We start from the raw sequence: 21,625 nt of genomic DNA on the forward strand, positions 1-21,625 counted from the left end.
CTTTGGAGTGATGGAGAGGGAACTTGTCAATCTCTCACCTTGGAACAAAGTTTTTAATCTCTATAAATAATGAGATTTTGACTGGAACAGGGATGTGAATCCAGATTTAATTGAACCTGGGTTTTTGTCACCTATTGCTTCCTCAACACTGTTACACAACCCAGACCTTTTTAAAGCAGCACTGTCTTTTTACCTGGACTCTTTTTGTTTCTCTACGTGACCTTGCTGTGTTCTTTCTGACATATTTTTTGTGACAACTGAGGAACCATTGAGATGGTAACACAAAATAGGATTTGATCTTGTTCCGAAAGTTGTGCCTTTGCTCAGCAATGGGAGGCTGGCCATGTTTCAGCCTTGCCCTGCAAACAGCCTTTAAATTACGCTTCACGAGGTTTCATCCCAAGTAATAACACTGACAACCCCTGTGTACACTTCATTCTCCACACCTTTTCTGAAAGCAGACTGGCATGTACAGAAATCTCACCAGACTTTACTGCATCAAACTTTTATGAAATGCTCTAAACCAGGAGTGCCTACAACTGCCAGACCTCTGCCAGACTTTAATTCAATGTGCAAATCACACCCCTGAAGTTGAAAACATAATCCCTGCAGGGATGATTTGATGTTGGATGGGTATGTCCCCCTTTTTCTAACAGTAATAATTAATTTATAGTCAGAAAACATACGTTTTCCCTATACATAAAGGCTCAAAACTCACAGACCAGACACAACCTCATTTTCTATTTCAGCTTTTTGACATTCATTGGTTAGTGTCCCCACAAAAATCACAGGTCTCAATTTAGATCATGCTATGACAAGAAGATCTGAGAAGTGGTTGAGAAGTGGATTAATTTCTTCTTGCATTGTTTTTTTGCAGTTACTGTCATAACTGGAGCACGCCCAATTATGGAGCAAGTCCAAGAGGAGGCCATGAGGATGATCAGGGGCTGGAGCAGCACCTCCTGTATGAAGACAGGCTGAGGAAGTTGGGGCTGTTCAGCCTGGAGAAGAGAAGGCTGCATGGAGACCTCAGAGCAGCCTTCCAGCATCTGAAGGGGGCCTATAGGGATGCTGGGGAGGGACTCTTCATTAGGGACTGTAGTGATAGAAGAAGGGGTAATGGGTTAAAACTTAAAACAGGGGAAGTTCAGGTTAGATACAAGGAAGAAATTCTTTACTGCGAGGGTGCTGAGGCACTGGCACAGGTTGCCCAAGGAAGTGGTAAATGCTCCATCCCTGGCAGTGTTCAAGACCGGGCTGGACAGAGCATGGGGTGTCCTGGCGTCCTGGTCTAGTGTGAGGCATCCCTGCTCATGGCAGGGGATTGGACCTGGATGATCTTAAGGTCCTTTCCAACCCAAACCATTCTATGATTCTATTCTATGACTGAAATTTTAACCCTTTATTCTGGGGATATTTGTGCATGTAATAGTCTCAAATTCTAATTTAAACAAGCAGCCAGATAACAAATGCCTCTACAAAATTCAGCATCAACCTGGTGCACTGTTTCCTCTTTTGTCAGGAAACACATTCTCTGCTTTGTCTTAATCCAGAACTGCCTGGAGTCTCCATTGTTTTATTGTGGGGACAAGAATCCATTTTAATCTTACATCCTCTACACAAACCAAAACATTGGTAATTATTAAACCCAACCAGTGAACTGAACACAACCGTGTACAACGTCTCACAAAACTAGATGACGGTGCTCAGCCACACTCCTCCTTTATGTGTTGGCACCTCCTAGATCTTGGTAAACACACACAGTGTAGGAAGCGATTTAGTGCCAATCACAACCCCCAGCATTTCACCCTTTGTAGGTGCTGGCAGCTCTTCCCGGGTTGCTGAATTTGCTGGGATCACAAATGAGCAGAGGTCTGGCTGGCCTTTTAAAAACCTTTTTTCCCCCCACTATATGCAAGTTTTCTTCATTTTCTTGTAACTGACCAACAAGCACCTTTCTTTACTGTTCTGTTCCTCCACCCTTCCAGTGAGAACTCCATGTGGAACACCCCGGGCCGTCAGATTTTAACCCAAGAGCCAGTATTCTTTTGTAAAGGTATGAAAAGATCATAGAATCATAGAATAACTAGGGTTCGAAAGGACCTTAAGATCATCCAGTTCCAACCCCCCTGCCGTGGGTAGGGACACCTTACACTAAATCATATCACCCAAGGCCTCATCCAACCTGGCCTTGAACGCTGCCAGGGATGGAGCATTCACAACCTCCCTGGATAACCCATTCCAGTGCCTCACCACCCTCACAGGAAAGAACTTCCTCCTTATATCCAATCTAAACTTCCCCTGTTTAAGTTTTAACCTTTTACCCCTTGTCCTATCACTACAGTCTCTAATGAAGAGTCCCCTCTCCAGCATCCCTATAGGCCCCCTTCAGATACTGGAAGGCTGCTATGAGGTCTCCACGCAGCCTTCTCTTCTCCAGCCTGAACAGCCCCAACTTTCTCAGCCTGTCTTCATACAGGAGGTGCTCCAGTCCCTGATCATCCTCGTGGCCTCCTCTGGACTTGTTCCAACAGTTCCATGTCCTTTTTATGTTGAGGACACCAGAACTGCACACAATGCTCCAGGTGAGGTCTCACAAGAGCAGAGCAGAGGGGCAGGATCACCTCCTTCGACCTGCTGGTCACGCTCCTTTTGATGCAGCCCAGGATACGGTTGGCTTTCTGGGCTGCAAGCACACACTGAAGCTGGCTCATGTTCATTTTCTCATCCACCAACACCCCCAAGTCCTTCTCCACAGGGCTGCTCTGAATCTCTTCTCTGCCCAACCTGTAGCTGTGCCTGGGATTGCTCCCACCCAGGTGTAGGACCTTGCACTTGGCATGGTTAAACTCCATGAGGTTGGCATCAGCCCACCTCACAAGCGTGTCGAGGTCCCTCTGGATGGCATTCCTTCCCTCCAGGGTATCAACCGAACCACACAGCTTGGTGTCATCGCCAAACTTGCTGAGGGCGCACTCAATCCCACTGTCCATGTCAGCGATGAAGATGTTGAACAAGACCGGTCCCAACACCGATCCCTGAGGGACACCACTCGTTACTGGTCTCCAGCCAGACATTGAGCCATTGACCACAGCTCTTTGTGTGCGGCCATCCAGCCAGTTCTTCATCCACCGAGTGGTCCATCCATCAAATTGATGTCTCTCCAATTTAGAGACAAGGATGTCGTGTGGGACAGTGTTGAACGCTTTACACAAGTCCAGGTAGATGACATCAACTGCTCTACCCCTGTCCATCAGTTCTGTAGCCCCATCATAGAAGGCCACCAAATTGGTCAGGCAGGATTTCCCCTTAGAGAAGCCATGCTGGCTGTCACCAAGCACCTTGTTGATTTTCATGTGCCTTAGCATGGCATCCAGGAGAATCTGCTCCAAGATTTTGCCAGGCACAGAGGTGAGACTGACTGCTCTGTAATTGCCCGGGTCAAATTTGCTTTTAATTTGTTTTACATTTTTACATGATAGTTTCCCCTAAAGTAGCTTTACCCCTCTCCAGACTGCACCCATTCTTTTGACACCTCAAGGCTTTTATGAAGTGCTCTTATGTGTTACTCCTTTTGCATTTAGTCTCATATAGGGGAACGGGTTTAAACTGAAACAGGGGATGTTGGATATAAGAAAGAAGTTCTTTACTCTGAGGGTGTTGAGGCCCTGGAATGGGTTGCCCAAAGAAGTTGTGAATGCTCCATCCCTGGCAGTGTTCAAGGCCAGGTTGGACAGAGCCTTGGGACAACATGGTCTAGTGCGAGGTGTCCCTGCCCATGGCAGGGGGTTGGAAATGGATGATCTTAAAGTCCATCCCAATCCAAACCATTCTATGATTCCATGATATCCCGGATGGTTGCAAAGCTGGTTCCAAAAGCTGGTCCCATGCAAAGCTCTGTCTATTTTGTCTGAATTTGAAGATGACTTCTGCGTTTTCAGACTTGAATTTTAATTGGTATTTGGCATTCCCAAGAAAACCTATAACCTCAAAGCTTTGTTTGGCTGCTTCTACTCTAGCTTAGATAACTTCCACTAATTGGGAACTCCTATAATGTTTTATGAAGCGTTCATATGAACTCTTCCAAAAGTTCTTGTGCTGTATTTTCCTCAGATCATCATCACTGCTCCGGAGGTCATCAGGGCACAATCTCCCAGAACTGCAAAATTATCTTTTCATCCCTACAGACATCACCAGCTCTCTTTCATTTCACCTTCTTCCTGCATCCTTGTATTTAAAATTAATCTTGTGTATGTTTTATCTCTAAGTGCAGCATTCTTCAGATTTCTGTCCTACACTTCCCGAGAGCTTGAGTTAACAACAATGATTAAACCCAGAGGCACTTCAGAACCAGACACATCCAAACATAAAAACACAAAATACCCTTCTAATGGCTCCCCATTTTTAACAACTACTGTTTGCAGGCTCAAGGGAGGAGATGAAGGGAGCTTATAAGGATGCTGGGGAGGGACTCTTCATTAGGGACTGTAGTGATGGGACAAGGGGAAATGGGTTCAAACTAAACCAGGGGAAGTTCAGGTTAGATATAAGGAAGAAGTTCTTTACTGTGAGGGTGGTGAGGCACTGGAATGGGTTGCCCAGGGAGGTTGTGAATGCTCCACCCCCGGCAGTGTTCAAGGCCAGGCTGGACAGAGCACTGAACGTCCCGGTCTTGTGTGAGGTGTCCCTGCCCATGGCAGGGGGGTTGGAACCGGATGATCTTAAGGTCCTTTCCAACCCTAACTATGCTATAATTCTATATTTGAAGTTTTACTTTGTAAGATAAGTAGTTTGTGATGCAAGGAAATTTTCAGCTGCCTGACACTTATTTAGGACACTGACTTTTTCCCTTTTATTTGATTTCATAACTGATATTTGTTTTGTATGAACTGAGTAGAAAGTCTTTTTCTTCCCTGACCAGTTGTACCTGGATGTGTAAAACCACAGCTGTAGTAATGCACCCTCGGAAGGTGAATCCCATAAGCCACACTGCCCACTTTCTCAGCCATTCCTGCCTGTACTTAATGTCTTCAAAATAATAACACAAAGTCTGTCCTTGCTTTTAGCATATTCTTAGTTGGGAAGTGCACCAGTGGAGAGACATTATACATGCACTGCCAGACTTCCACCCCAAGATATTTACTGTAGGTCCTTCCTTTCTACTTACCTGAAGTCTCACAAGGGGACTTTTTCTACTTAACCAATAAATTGTTCCTTGAGGAAAGGGCTTGAAAAGACTTGACCTTATCCCTGTTTCCTTCCTGAGCTGCTCAGATAGCTGACATGTTTACAACCTTTTAAAGCCCTGGAGTTGTCTTTCTATAATGACTACAGAAGCAAACTACGTGCTCTAGTGTGAAAGACAATGCTGCTATTACTGCACGTATTGCTGAATTTTAGTAGTATTTGGAAGTCATTTACAGTGGAAGAAGTAGCTAAATATGAACTGGTTACAAAATAGATCTAGGAACAAATACCCTGCAAAGAAACAAATGCATAACAGCACCTTTACGAAACAGATTTCCCTCCTAAAATAGAAATTTAAGGGAAAATCTGCATCTAGCAGAAGAAAATGGTTCTTCAAAATTCATTATGTACTCACCTTTGACTCTGTCTCCTTTGTGCAGATGAATTTCCCCTTCCCCTTGAGGTTGATATGGCTTAACGACAATAAAAAGTCTTCCAGGTACAGCACTGTAAAGCTTGCGTTTTGGACCCTGATAATCCAAGGCAGACAGAGTATCCTTGTTGGCACTAGGACTGTAAACGGCACTGGAAATAGAAATGAAAACACATTAACTGGGTATTTAAAACAGGCAAAGTCAATAACTTACCATCACATTAGCAGGATTAAATTAAGCAGTGACTAACATAATTGTCTTCCAGTAAGACATCTAACCCTGCAGGAAAAACACACATTTTTCATCCTAAACATGTCCTTTTAATGGTTGAAATCTTTCAGTAGGAAACAGGATCAATATTTATCTGACCATGATGGCCTGGAAAAGAAAACGCATGACACTGAAGTTTTTAGTTTCTCTGCAAATGACATTTGCACATTCACAGACCCTGATGAAGTTTAAAATTGATATGTAAAGCATACATTAAAAGCATCACAATTTGTCAGAAAGACTTTAAAACATCAGTATTTACAGTTACTCTTGGGAATGGCCATCTCTGTAACACTGTAATGTTAATTGGGCAATCAACACAATTGAATTATTATCTAAAGGGACTGAATAATCGAGTTACTTAGTCACTCCAAGGCCTAGAGCTCAGTTTTAGGTCTGCACAAAACATGGTTCTTATGCCTAACATATCTTCCAAAAAATCATTCCCTACTGATGGCAATCAACAGCTGTCCCAATGACTTCAGCACGGTATGCCCACAGAAGCCCTAGGTCATCAACCAGCACACAATGTGCTTACGGTGTATAAAGCCAGTGAACAATGCGTAAGATCATTAATAAACCTCCAGACAATGACTGAACCATCAAAAATACACAAAAAGAGAAAGGCAAATATTAAAGAGGGTGCAAACCTATAGGAGATACCACTTGGGGTCTTACACAGGAAGTCTAGAAACAGAAAACATTAATGAGAAAGAAGAATATTCATAAAGATTTATAGGAAAAACACAGGGTACCAAAGGAAGAAAATTATCTAATGATGATCTAGCACTGTAACACTCCACTTAACTTCCTTGTAAGGGGAAAGAAAATGTCTCAAACTTACTGCTTATAGCAATAATCAAAATTAAATACATGTTTACTTGGTTTTGCCCTTGTTTTTAACCAAACTCCTACCAAAATAGGAGTCAATAAGGCTCTCACTATCGGTAAAGAAGTTGTCTGGTAAAAAAAAACCCAAACACAGTGGGTATTCCATATGAGGAACACTTCCACGTTCTTGCAGTAACTTCTTTACCATTTGGAATAGCATCCTCTTTTCACCTTGGTGTTCTGTTCTTCTACATTGTGAACAGGTTCTAATAAAGAGTTTAAAAGCGGGCTCTGGTTGCATGTCTGGGATGGAGTCTGCATCAGAAACCTCAGCCGACTCTCACAGTTGTTTAAAGGAAGACAGGAAAAGATGATGTTTGGGTTTCAGTTCTTTTGCTCCATCCCCTTCTCCTTTTAAGTGAAGAAACAGTCATCACCACAAAAGAATCCAGATCTATAAACTGCTGCTACACACCTGATTTCCACTTCTAGCAAGCTTTATTTTCTCCCTAGCCTGGCAGCAGCCAGGTAGCAGCTATTCACAGTTATGTCCCAACATTTTCTTTAACTCCTGTCCTAGAAGATACATGCATTTTCTCTCTGGGAAAGGGGAGGGGGAAATGGTACATTTAACCTTCACACCAAAGGCAGAATTTCTCCGGAGACAGTTTGCTAATGGAGATCAGGGCTGCACCGTGGCATAGATGACTTCTTCAAAATAAAAGATCTTTCCTCTCCCACCTTGTCCCCAACTTGGGCTCCCAGCCCAGCAAGTCCCATACCATGAAGCAGCAGGAGGAGGATGCGGAGGTTTCAGATGTGTGGCTGTTTCTCTCTCACCCAGAAGGTGGCTGTCCTTGATGGCTCAGCCCCGACTGCGGCTGGGCTGGCACCTCCTTTCACTCATCACAGTGACAAATCCCACAGGAAGGGTGCCAGCTTCCCACACCACCAGTTTGGTCCAAAATCAATATCCAAGCCACAGAGGCTGTAAACCTCACATGAACCCCTTTCAGCATCACTTTCAAGCCCCTTTCCACAATGTCAACCCTACAGACCTCATTAACCCTTCATCACACTATTAACTTGATGGCTGCTTCTGCTCCAGAACCCACTTATTCCTATGTCAAAAAAGGCTTTTTCATCCCTAAGGGGAGAAACAGCTTCATGGTGAATATATTATTTGCTAATAATAATCAGAGACAGCAACAATCCCCACATTTCGCTGACAGTAAGTAGGTGGTCATAGAGTTAAACAAAAGCTGTGAGCAAAGTGTCCTGCAGGGTGCCATTCTTGACTTCAAAACAGGCCTGGGGCAGGAAAAGGCATTGCTTGCAGGAAAAATGGTATATAAAACCCTTTTAGTTGTCCTTAGAGAGCCTCTAGCTCTCTTCTCGCTACTTGCACATAGTCTGGACAGCTCTGAAACAAGTCTTGATGATGCATATGAAACTCTGCAGCTGGGTGGCACTTTAAGTAGCTGTGATATTGATGCACTAAGAGAAAGACCAGAATGTTACTTCCACCAAATTTCAGGCATTAAACTGGTTTCCACTATCATTTGGGCTACTTTACAAAATGATGTGCTTTCAGAAAGGGAAGAGGGAAGTGGCTGAATAAAGTCAAAGCAAATAAATGGTTGCTTATTCCAAAGTAATTTAATTGTTCCTGCCATCTCAAAGGGCTGTTTATACTTCAAGGATCTGCAAGTGTGTTATCCCAGGAATACTGATGAAAAAGCACTTTTTATCTTTTCCAGCTAAAATAATCATTGACTCTAAGTAAACCCTCCCACTGGTGGCATCAACAGCATCCAGGCGAATGTGAGGGCACTCATTCTCTGAGAAGCATCCCCGGGGCAACCTCCTCACCTAAGCAAAGCCTCATTATAAACTGGTTTTAAGCCGATACAGCTCTCTGTGAGGAAGTGTCATCCAAATTATATCCCAATGAGATTTTGCCCTTATTGTAACATACAACAAAGTAAGGCGAGTTTCATAGAATCACACAGCAGTTTGTGCTGGATAGGACCTTAAAGCTCATCCAGCTCCAATCCCCTGCCACGGGCAGGGACACCTTCCACTAGAGCAGCTTGCTCCAAGCCCCTGTGTCCAACCTGGCCTTGAACACTGCCAGGGATGGGGCAGCCACAGCTTCTCTGGACACCCTGTGCCAGCGCCTCAGCACCCTCACAGGGAAGAATTTGTTTCCTGAGATCTCATGTGTATCTCCCCTCTGTCAGGTTAAAGCCATTCCACCTTGTCCTGTCCCTGCGGGCCCTTGTAAAATGACCCCCTCCAGATTTCCTGCAGGTCCCCTTAAGGCACTGAATTTTGCTCTCCTGCACGACACCACTGGCATAAGCAATTTGGTTCCTGTTCCTCCCAGTGATTCTTACATTTCAGACAACTATTTTTTCACAAAGCACCATGTTTCCACTCTCCAGCAGTATTGTTCCTGTCACAAATACTGCTTGTCAGTTTGGGTGCCTGCAGCCAAGGAGAGAAGAAGAATGTGCAAGGTAATAGGCGACAGCTTCAGCTTCTTGACGTTTTGTTTTACTGAACTGAAAACCCAGCTAAAGATCCATTACACCTACAAATGACAAACAGAAACAAACGCCTGCTTTTCTTAACAATTCTCATGTCCTTCCCTGCTCTGAACAGTGGATGGGTTTTGATATTAGGGAACAGGAGAGGCAAGGCCAGATAAGTGAACAGTGAATTAGACGTATTTGGTCAAACTATTCAAGCTGTCAGTACTCAGCTCTGCCTTCCTTCATTTCTGCACTGTGCTTCACCCCCTTGTCCTGGTGCAGCTCCATCACTTGCACACCTGACATGCAGTTCCTGAGTCCTCCTTGAAGTGAACCTGTAATTGCCTATTCACAGGGCAGTAGCTTCACAAAGCTGAAGCCCACGTTTGTGATGAAAGCTTAGAGACGATCCTCTGGTTTATCATATTGCTTGCAATACCTACAGCACTCTAATTATTCAGGATTTGCTTTCCAGTGGGACATAGCTGCAGGGTATTTGCAGAGTGCCTGCTGAATCACACTTGCAATTCAAGAGGAAAGGAAAAGCAGCAAAGTCACAGGGAACACGAAACCCTGCAGCAAGGATAATCATGAAAGAAGCCCATGACATCTAGCAGCAGCATCTCAAGAAACCCCCATTGCTCTCAGCCAGCCTCCTACACAGCCTCACTTATTCCCCCCCAGTTATTCCCTCTATTTTACTCCTTGGTTCAGCACACATCTACAAAAGAGAGAAACTGTCTCTGCTTCACCACCCACGAGCTGCTCCAACACAGGTTTCTGGCATGACCAATAGTTTCATGAAGGGACCAAGTATCTCAGAAACATTTTACTTTGCTGTTAAATACACTCAATATTTCAATGATTAAAAGATCCTGAGAACCAGCACCTTGATTTGGAGGTGCAAACTCAGTGTTAAGTCACTGCTGAGCTTTGCTGAACTTTAAAGGCTGCATAAAAGAACATGGCAGTGATGACCTTAGGGATATGTCATGCTGTGCAAACAGTCCAAAACACACCTGATGTGCCTGTGCTGCTGCCGTTTGGCATCCTCTCCCAGCCTGTTCAGGGATGGCGAGCGGCTCCGGGAGGATGGAGTGTAACTCCCCACAGTTTTTACAGTTCCATTAGGATTATTCTGCATCTGTTGAAGTAGATGAGGTGAAAGGCTGCGGTGTGAAGAAGCAGAGGAGGAGGCTGACCACTCAGGGAGGTTGTTGATGTTCAGGTTGTTGTCACTGTTGGAACGAAGCAAGATCCGAGGCGCTGCTAAGGTGCTCGGAGGTCTCCGCCTTCTGTTTGAGTAGGTGGGAGCCTCTCTAAAGGGCACTGTGTAAAGAAAGACACCCAGGGTAATCACAGATGATTTCACCATTCATGTATGTTTACCTCCTATAAAAAGATTTAGCAACAGATGGCATTGTTTCTTCTGCAAAGACAGAAATCCACCTTGCCTGCATAGCTAATCGAATTCATTATAACATCATTAAACCCCAAAACAACTGAGCAATGTCAACCTGTTCACTGGCTTTAATGAATAGCCAGTTGACACCAGCAGCGTAAGTCTGCTAAATAGTCTGAACTATGGCCTAGGAAAGAGGAAACACCTCATTATGGCCAAGTTTGAGTCTCACGAAGTTCGTATTTGTGCTATGTTGTCATATTCAATCAGGAAACCTGGTACAGAACAGGAACATCTACAGAGCAGGGCTGCATGTATGATTCTATGTGTGAACTTCTAACTTCCTTCTCCCACTGGCACCCAAACTGGGAGGATTTCTTTCCATCCCAAGTTTAGGGATGCTTTAGTTTTTAGCCCAACCTGAAATCTGTAGCGTTAACAGTCACCTTACCCTCATCCTCCAGGTTAAAAATTGAGGACAGAGATTTTTCTCCTGGCAGAACTCTATTACACTGCTGTAATCCCCAGGTATCCTGTTCTTTCTAATCTAGGCATTTCTACTGCCTCTATTACTATTGTATATAGAACATATTACCCCAGGGTAATACACTCACTCTGTCACATGCCGTGTCCCAAAGAGAACATGACTGTATCCACAGGCTGCTATATACTGGTTAATGAAACAGTCATAACAGAAAACAAAAGCAAGGGCAATAAGAATCTGCTACAAAACCAGAGGGCCCATTCTTTCCTCAGCATTACTGGTACAGTGCTGCAGTCACACAAGACTATTACAAGTAGACATTATGCTCTCCAGTTCTCCCTTTTCTCACTGTAATGGGTCAGTCAGCTCCAAGTGCAACTTCAAAGGCAAATTTCCTTATAAGAGGCACACAGTTATCCCCAGATGCAACAGCATTTCCCACCCATATTATAAGGGAATAAAGGAGCTGACCCTGACAACTCATTCTTGCTCCGGTCCCCATTCATGCAACTACTCTCATCAATTTATTTCAGGATTTGATCCAAAGTGCACATATTTACATCTGAACAGCCACAGTTGTATAACTAACAAAAGGCAGGCTGGCATTATTCTGAGGACTTCATTGAGCTGTTGTAATTGTCAGGGGAAGAAAAAAAAAACCTATTTCAATTGGGAAAGAAGCCCCACAAAATATCATCCTACATGTCTAAAGTGCCATTTATACTGTGCCAGGAATGTCTACGCATTCAATACCTTTCAAAACCACACAAAAACCGCAGTAAGAATGTCTGCCATACTGAGCAAGTAAATAAACTCACAGAAATATGAGTATACATAGGAGTCAATCTGTCCTGCCTTGAAATACAGCCTTTAATTGAGAGAACGCACCAACACTTCAGGTTTCAGAGCAAAACTGAAAGCATATTCCTAACAGAAAATAAAGATGGGAGCGCAAGGAGAAGAACGGTTTATGTCGTTTTCACCAGAATCGGTTTAGGATTAACTGTGATGCTGAATACTTTAAATTAACAACTTTGGTATTTCTAATGAGCTGTAACTTTCTCTAGTAAATAGCTCAACAACATCAGACCGACTGAGCAAGAGAACAGAGTGCGTAGAGAGAAAGGGCTTTCAATTCATTTCCATTCATTTGAAACAAGGCTGAAATAAGGGAAGTCGTCTTTAAAAGCTGTTACAGAGGATAAAGTCCAATATTGGTGCTAGAAACTGGCAGAAACTGTATCATTTTCAGGATATTCCAAGTTCTTTGTTATTCATTTAGGTTTCAAAGCAGCGGAGTGTGCCACGGAAAGGACCCTGGTGCTTCACAGGTCACAGTGACAGCCCCGGTTAGCACTAACTTAAGGAGAACTCACAGCACTTACTTCCAAAATTAACATACACAGACCCTCTGCACTGATGTACATGTCACAGACGTGCCATCTGTGCATCCCTGTAGCTCTGACATTCGGAATATGACTCCCAGAATTACTTCACTGAAGACAGGGGATCTCTCCCAGGTACAATAAAGCAGGAGAGCTACTGTAATTTCAGTCGAGGAGAAAGCACACTGAACTGAATAGAGGGAATGTTCTGCACATCATTTTGCTACCTGAGGGTCTCATGCTGCTCTCTTCAGGTCACCAAAGTTTAGCTTGGACTTCAGTCAAAACTGGCTCTGACCCCTGGATCTGAATCTCTCATGAATGTGAACAGGTAACACTCCAAGCACATTGCCCACTTGTGCAGTCACAGATTGATAAAACTAAATAATGCCAACATTTGGGGGTTTTTACTGCAACTTTGGTGAGGCTGGTGGGATATCTTCCAGAAGAAGAGGGAGGGAGCACACAGGGCACGATGCTGGGGCACAGTGACAGGACAGAGAACTGCTGAACACCTTTACACGGACACATTTCAGAACACACAAAACTGGCACATTCATTCCTACTGGAAAAACAGGGTCTCTTTTGCACGTATCCACACTCTCCAGGTGCCACATTAACTCTTTTTCCCTTATGTACATGAGAAGGATTTTATATCGCCATGTAGGAGTTATCTTCCCCTTTGCTATTAATGTTCTGTTCTTAATGAGAGAACCACAAGCAAAATTAGCCTTTACTACAGAAAATAACCTGGAAAGGGGCTGACTAATTACACCAATTGACGTGTGTCTAACACAAATCTTTTATAGAAAGAGTTAAAAATAAGCATTTCCGTGCTTAAAGTGATTAATATTCTCCCCAACTGTTTCTTTTCCCCAGCAATCTGCAAACTCTAAGTGGGTGGATATTTTTTTAGCTGCTTCTTATAACCATTATTGATATTATTTTCACAATTAGAGAACCACAACACAGAAGGATGGAATGCAAACGTCCACGCTTTAACCCCTTTGGACTCAGTCTTCCCCTAATATTTCCCCCTGGTCAGAACTGGAAGTATAAACTGGTACAAAACTTGTTTGGGAAAAACACTTGATATAAAAGGACATGAAAACACCTGAACTCATTTCATGCTCCTAAAGTTTAAAATTATCATCCCTAAAAGCACCATTTAATCCTTCCTCCAGCTCTCAGAATTCTATTCCTGGCACTTCATACATCTGAAGGGGCAATTCAGCCCCATTCACTGACAACATTCCCCTAGGAAATTCCTTCTGGGTCTTCAAATGCATTTCTTAGGGAACAAACCCATCTTTTAGAACTATTTGATTTTTCAGAGAAAAAACCTAAAATGAATAAACTCGCATCCAGCCTTAATAACCAGTTGCCTAAATGCCTAAATAAAATAACTCTGATAAAGAAACTGCAGGAATTGATTAATTACAGAGTCACTAAGCCCATCATATTCAATGTACACAAGAAAACACCGGTCTGAAACATCAAAGTGTTCTGCTTTCATTGCTTACCTTCTTTCTTTGTGAAGGCATTTAACAAAGACTTCATTTTTCCCTTTTTACTTTAGCAGCAATCCCCTCATTATATAACCTTGGCTGGGAAGAAAAGAGGCAAAAAAAACCCAAAAAAAAACAAAACAAAATCCAACAACAAAAATATAAAAATAATAAAAATCTCTGAATCAAGCTACCCAGTTTCTATGTGTTCAGGCTGCCTGCACCCTGACATAAGCAGCAGGTTTCCGGGCACTGTGTAATTGCGAGCATAGCTGGGCATGCGGTACCCAGCGTTCTGGTGACAAAGCCCACCCCACATTCTGTCTGTCAGCTGGGAGCCAACTGTGCATAGACTGGAGCTGCTCAAAAAAAATAGAAAGAACCTTACAAAAAACCCTGCTATCTTTCACAGCATTAGTCATGTGAACACCACCGACCGCCACAGCCTCGCAGAGGATGCGAGCGCTTCCGCGAGCGCTGCCTTTGTGCGGGAGCCAGCGCCGGGCTGAGGATGCTCCGAGGGGGGCCCCAAATTCCACTCTGCAAAGGGCAGGGGGGAGCCCGGGGTGAAGAGGAGTTTGCAGCAGCACTCCACAGGGTGCAACAGGGGAAGGAAACCTGGGCAGAGGCGAGGGCTGCTGTACAAGTCATCTAGCTTTGAAAAGGCTGACTCAGTGCACAAAGGCTTCTTGCCATTTCTTTGCTTTCTGCCACTTATTTATTGGGGGGTTTGCTATTTATTTGCCTTTTTCCTCTATTTCCCTTTTGCCATCTATCTGCCTTTTGCCATCTATCTGCCTTTTGCCATCTATCTGCCTTTTGCCATCTATCTGCCTTTTGCCATCTATCTGCCTTTTGCCATCTATCTGCCTTTTGCCATCTATCTGCCTTTTGCCATCTATCTGCCTTTTGCCATCTATCTGCCTTTTGCCATCTATCTGCCTTTTGCCATCTATCTGCCTTTTGCCATCTATCTGCCTTTTGCTATCTATCTGCCTTTTGCTACCTGTTTTTCTGCTATTTATCGGGGGTTTGTTATTTATCAGCTTGCTCACGGCAATGCTCCAAAGAACCAATGTGAGGAAAAGTACAAATCACACCCAGCTTCACACAATGACTACGTTGAGAACAGAGACAAAACTGCCTCTAAACAGCAGATCCATACATGGCCTATATTCCAGTCTGAAACAAGATACAAATACACCTATTTTCCACTTCTATTGCACTGGAATAAAACACAATTTCTTACTGCACTTTTTTCTGTAAAAGTACAAAAATTTGACCAAGCCTTTTCATTAAACTCAGTGCAGATGCCAGAAAATCAATGATGGAGCCACTGCAGGTTTCAAAGTACTAATTCTGAAGAGAAATGTCTATAGATAGCTATGCCAGTCAGTGCAAAATGCTCCCAGAGGAAGAGCAAGTAACTGAAACAGGCTGATAGGAAGCAGGGGGAGGTGCTAACAATCACCAAAATTTCAAGCATAACTAGTTATAAATGTAAGATATAAAGATTCCAAAGAATGAGAAATTCACTGTTCAAAAGAGAGAGAGCAGCCTCCATTTAAAACTTGCCTTCAGAGAGCATAAACTGTAGAGCAGTTAATAAACATTCATTCCATTTCAGACATGACCACTGATCACTAATGCATCTGTTTTGAAAATTGGGTCTTTTTTCTTACTGAGAAAACTGCTTCAAGAAAGACAGAAAATGGACTGAATGCATTGACTTGAACAGATTTAACTTCTCTGTACATAACGATCTCTTATTTCGCAGAACACTGAAAAGGATTAGTAAGCACAAATTTAATAGTTTCAACTTTACTTAACATTGCAGTGTTTATATCATTATTAACTTACCAAGAAAGGAATCTATCTCTTCAATAATATAATTTTCTCCTTTGGTTCAATTTATTCTTAAAAGTATCTGTTCTTAGCAGGTGGAAATCTTACCAGAGGAACTGCTGGATGCAGCACATGTGCATCACTAAACATCTTTATTTGACAGGAAGAATTTCCTTCTTCACTTTGAAAAGATACAAATCTTTCCAAAGAATAGCTTTGAACTGTCAGTCACTAACTTTAAAATTCATTTAGAATTCATTTAGTGCATTTAGAAGAATCAATATAGGTTCCAGAAGAGGAACTGCTATGCAAGAACCACGTGCCACTAATTTGAACTATAAGCTTCTGTGTACTGCTTTTTCTACTATAGTCATTCAATCCCCTGATTATGTTTGGAGCCACAAATGACAAAGGAACTATAATTATAAATAATATTTTATATTTCCACAGTACTTTCTAACTAAACTTAGCCAACGGTAAGGGCTCATGAATTCTGAGTGAAAACCTCAGTATTATAGAATCACAGAATGGTTTGGGTTGGAACGGACCTTAAAGCTCATCCAGTTCCAACCCCCTGCCATGGGCAGGGACACCCTCCACTAGAGCAGGGTGCTCCAAGCCCCTGTGTCCAACCTGGCCTTGAACACTGCCAGGGATGGGGCAGCCACAGCCTCTCTGGGCACCCTGTGCCAGCACCTCAGCACCCTCACACAGAAGAGCTTCTTCCTAATATCTAATTCTATCTAATTTTCCTAATATCTAGTCTAATACCTGTTAGCACTCCTGCTTCGATAGGCAAACAGAGACTGACAGCAGTGGGTTTTACAGTGGTAGTTCCTGAAATGCTCAGGGAAGTGATTTTCATCTTAATTTCTGCTTACTGATTAGGCTAAGAGAACCCTTTATAAAAGTCAGGCAAGTGCTTGCTGGTGTTCTTTACTTTTAGCAAAGTCCACCCCTGTATATTTCAAGAGGAAAATTACCTGTTATGCCCCCAGGGAAGGAAGAAAATCATTGCCTCTTTGTCTGTGCTTCAGTAACCAGAACACATCCACAGAAAATCACATACTGGCTCTACGCAGTAACTATCTACAAAGAGATGGAAGCCCAGCGTTGCTCCTGTTTCTCCAAGCAGAACATCCTGTTTTATTGAGAAGGTGACCCAGGTGCAGAAACCTTGGAGTTGAATCCTCAGACTGCCTCTTCCTTTATATTGGTGTCAGTGTTTGAAAATAACGATAGCTCAAGCACCTAACCACAGCAGGGAGGTGAGGAAAGGGTTAAATCAGTTGTGCTCATTCATGTCTGACCATATACAGGAAAATAAGAGCAGACAGGCAAGTGTAGTCAATCAAAATCAATCCCAGGGGGTATTTTTATTAGATTCTTGCCAGAGCTGTAGCATTTCATCATCCAGAGGATTCCAATCAGGGCTAGAAAAACATAAAAAATATTAAAGTCACTGGAAATGATCGAGTTTCGTGGCAATTGTGGGAACTCTTTCCAATCCACACCAGCAGAGACATCACCTGACGAGTGAGCGCTTTATACCACTGAAGTGTCTGTCTTTTCCCCAGTGCAGGAAACAGAATTTCTTCCTCATGGCAGAGCCCAGTGCTATAAATGCTATTGTACGACTGGAAAATATGACAGTCAAGGAAGACAGTCAACTATTTTCAGCTGCAGTTTTGGGTTTTTTTTTCTGATTTTCACTAATAGCTTAGTAGAATTTGTTTCTTTTAACTGAAGTCTTAAAATCTGCAGCGTTGGGAAGTTAAGAAGGAAAATACTCCAGCAGTTTCCACCTTTTCCTGCCTCACAATGTTAGGTTTGACATTATTAGCTAGGACAAACACTAATAATTTGAGCATACTAACGCACAGCAATAACATAACCCCCAAGCCATTAGCATCCATGATCTAACGATCATGAAGAACCTTACAGAGAGAGGTCAGCTAAGCCCTAATTCCCTATTTCTTTGGTAGGTGCTCAGGAAAATGCATATAAGGCCTGCATGGGGATGTCTCTCAGAAGAAAAGGCCACCTTGAACAGAAATCCAAAACGTGAGCTCTTAATTCTGAGTAGCACTTTTTTGTACATTCATAACATCAGGCTCCCAAACTGTGTAGGTATCTCAGTCCGTAGCTCCCAGTAGAAATCTATGGAAAACCAATGATTTACATACTCTTGAAGATCTGTGTTTAGACACTTAAATGCCCTTTAGAAAAAAACAAGTAATAATAAAAATTATAACAAATAATAAGAAATAGTAATAATAAACCATAACAAAAAAGACCTTAAAGCTGCACTCTTACTTAATCACCCCATCAACACATCTCCAAGAGCAAGAGCTTCTCAACTAATGGTAGAACACAGTTATGATTGCCATGCTTCAAACCTTTGTCCAGTTTGGAGTTCTTGCCAGAAAAATCTCTTTAACTTGGATAGATATCAATGTCTTTGTTTAAAATACAGTTCTTAGCACGTATAAATGTATTTCTCTCCACTATAAAATAGGCTTCCTGTATGCTAAGCCACCAAATGGAGAGTTAGACAAGAAAAGACAGAGTCAAATATAGACTGGAAGACTGCAGAAAGACTCCTAGAGGGATAAAAAGAGAAATAAACCCTAAGCTGGTAGAGTGCTTCTAGACTAGTTACTTATTCCAGAAAGGCACAAGGTCCTCAGGAACACAGCGCTGACAGATTCAGAAGGAATCAACCTCAGAAGAACAATTAATCCTATTTCATAAAGCAAAAAGGTTGGGGTTTTTATTAGTTTTCTGAAGAAATCTGGGCAGTCTGCTCAGGAATAAGCAGTTAAACCAGCACTGAGAGAGAAGCATCACTAGAATGACGCTCAAGAAGCTCAGCCTCAGCTGACCCAGTATCTCCCTCACCACAGTTAGCATCTCCTTCCCACCCAGCTACTAGTGATATCAGTCAGCTCTCATTAGCAGTCTCCGGGCAGTCAGTCCAAGTTTGAAGGGTAGAATGGGGGCAGGAGCCTGTGTGTAGGAAAGGGAAGCAGAGGGACGGCTCAGGAACAGATGGCAAGAGTTATCAATTAGACAGAAAACCAAAAAATAGCAGAGAGAGTCACACTGCCACGTGCCAGACACCCCTTCCATCACCCAGCATTTCTGCTACGGTGCCATTCCCAAACCCTGCTCTCAGTGACAAGGGCCAGCCTCTGCTCTCTCAAGAAGCCTAGCACCTAGCTGTGTTCACAGCACTTGCTTAAACACAACAAGGAGCTGAAAAGGCTCTCAGCTATCCAGCACTGTGTGGATGGCTTAACCCGAGACAGGTTTTGGTGTGGTGGAGTGAGCAGGCCACTGCTGGGCTTCCCAGTAGTGCAGGGAACACTTCATGTTCTTAGAAGTATTCAAGGGGTAACAGGTTAAAACTTCAAACAGGGAAGTTTAGACTGGATATAAGGAAGAAGTTCTTTACTGTGAGGGTGGTGAGGCACTGGAATGGGTTGCCCAGGGAGGTTGTGAATGCTCCATCCCTGGCAGTGTTCAAGGCCAGGTTGGACAGAGCCTGGGGTGACATGGTTTAGTGTGAGGTGTCCCTGCCCATGGCAGGGGGTTGGAACTGGATGATCTTAAGGTCCTTTCCAACCCTAACTATTTTATCACCCTATAAGTATTTTCAAACTAAACATGTGAAGGTTATGTCGTTTTGGGTACACTGCAAAGGAAACTAAAAGCTGATGAATATACAGTTGCCACACTAAAATGAGCTTAAAATCACAGGAAATGAAAATCAATCACTCTTCCTTAGCATACTCATATGAGTGATTATAAATAAGGTTACAGCAGTAATGCAAGAGTCAAAGAGCTGCATGCACCTGCAGAAGGCAGACACATTCACCTTAAAGCTTTACTTTCAGGTGCTTATACAACATCAAGAGGATACAGAGAATCTTCTATTCAGAATGAATTTTAAAACTGCTAAGTATTGCTTAAAACTTGTTACATGTCAGATCAAATGTCTGAAATCTCTTTGATAGGTTAGAAGATTACAGGTTTAGAAATGATGCTCCAAAAGAGCTCGAAAAGCATGGGGTTTTCTTAACAATAAAAATAAACCTACCAGATTTCATGTGTCAATAGCCACAAATATCTGAAGCTCTGAGTGCAGCAATAGAGATACACAGAACAGAACTGAAATAAATCCCAGAACTGAAATAAATCCTCCATCCCCAAGGCTGAGAGGCTGCAATTGCAGAAGGAATCAGGGTCAGGGGTGCAAAGAGAAGCAGAACAATGGAAGTGTAAAAAGTGGGGAGATGGAACCCTCCTCTTTCACAGGAAAGGCTGGAAGTGGGGAGGAAACAATGAGCAATAACGAGGGCGATGTCTTGCAAGTAGCAGCTTGAGGAGAGAGCAAAGGAAATGCAGTGAGAGAGCTGCAATAGTTGAAGGAGAATTTTAAAACATGACTGAAATCTATCAGCAATCTTGAAGAAAGCAGCTTATCTGAATAAAATACATGTGGCTCCTTTTCAATCTAACAGCTATATTGCTACAGCAAGAAAGCAACTCATCCAAATAAACCCCTGTGTTTTTTGTAGTCCTGTTTCTGCCTGTTTTCTCCCTTAGCCAGCAGTGGGGAAGGCGACGGGCAGCCCTGACCACGGGCTCAAGGTCTCCTGCAACCACAGCCCCTCATTTCTCTTACACGTTTGGGTTGCAAGTACCATCCAGTCTTACTCTGCATAAAAAAATAAGTACACATAACTACAGTAAGTAAGTATATCCATCTTCAACGTATTCATGCACCCAGGTAATAAATGTTTGGGTCTGCTGGTTGTGAAGACAGGGAAAAAGAGAATCTGCCCCATCTCTGGTAGTTGGCCAGGCTGGATGGGGCTTAGAGCAACCTGGTCTACCAGAAGGTGTCCCTGCCCATGGCAGGGGGCTGGAACACGATGAGCTTTAAGGTCCCTTCCAAGCCAAACCAGGCTGGGATTCTGTGGTCTGTTACTGTGAACCCTTTCAAAAAAGGCAACGCGTGACTTGCGGCAGATAAAACATAAAACTACTTGTTGTAATTGATTTCTTTTAATATGGATTGGGCTGATTTCAAGGTCTGTTTTCATCAGCAAGGAGAACTCATCCAGAATTGTTCCTCTTTGTAGAGCAGTGAACTATTGGTAACCTGCTAGCTAGAAGTGTTGTTGAAGCAAGAGATTTTCAACTTGAGCAGTATCTGGACAGAAAGATCTATTTAGCTCAGACCATCAGCCTGAACAGAAAGCATTCAAGTGTGAACCCCTGAAGATGCATTCTTTTCCCTCCAACAGTAAGACAGAAAATACAGATAACATACATACATCCCATTACAAAGTCTTATTATACTCTTTAAACAAGCTGGTGAAAGGATGGTGAAATTTCCTCCCCTAATAATACACTGGGAAATAGCATCCCGATGCAGCACCACTCAGAAGCACCGAATTACACAACAAATTAATTTTATTCTCTGCATTATATACACACATTCAGTTGGGAAAAATGTTATTTAACATCAGGGAGCCTGTGCATATTCCAACCCACATAGTTTATGCTAAAGAAATGAATAAGTTTCATTCAGAGAGAGGGGAATTTCATGGCTGGTACCTCCTGCAGACAAAGAGACCCAATTCCTCTTCTAATGTCTGATGCCAATGGGCCTTGGATGCAGTACATGAATTTATGGGTTGCAGTCTGATGCTGCAGAGGAGAACAAAGACA

The 21,625-nt window shown here is 42.9% G+C and overlaps 1 protein-coding gene across 5 annotated transcripts in view; it reads right to left on the reverse strand.

Annotated features, from left to right (window-relative positions):
- Nucleotides 1–21,625, reverse strand: part of SHANK2 (SH3 and multiple ankyrin repeat domains 2) — a 359,601-nt gene that overhangs the window by 218,216 nt on the left and 119,760 nt on the right. For 4 of the 5 annotated variants that reach the window (XM_057408748.1, XM_057408747.1, XM_057408746.1 and 1 more), the window contains 2 exons: nucleotides 10,279–10,588; nucleotides 5,603–5,772 (listed from right to left, as the gene is read on the reverse strand). In XM_057408748.1, the coding sequence (XP_057264731.1) occupies nucleotides 5,603–5,772; nucleotides 10,279–10,588 (480 nt within the window). Of the gene's footprint in view, nucleotides 1–5,602; nucleotides 5,773–10,278; nucleotides 10,589–14,053; nucleotides 14,183–21,625 lie in introns of those variants that run through there. The other variant, XM_057408749.1, reaches the window with a different exon arrangement.

Source organism: Pezoporus wallicus, unplaced genomic scaffold (genome assembly GCF_028554395.1).
Source record: "Pezoporus wallicus isolate ANWC-B61680 ecotype Strahan unplaced genomic scaffold, APGP_CSIRO_Pwel_v1 contig_6382, whole genome shotgun sequence".
NCBI classification, from domain to species: domain Eukaryota; kingdom Metazoa; phylum Chordata; class Aves; order Psittaciformes; family Psittacidae; genus Pezoporus; species Pezoporus wallicus.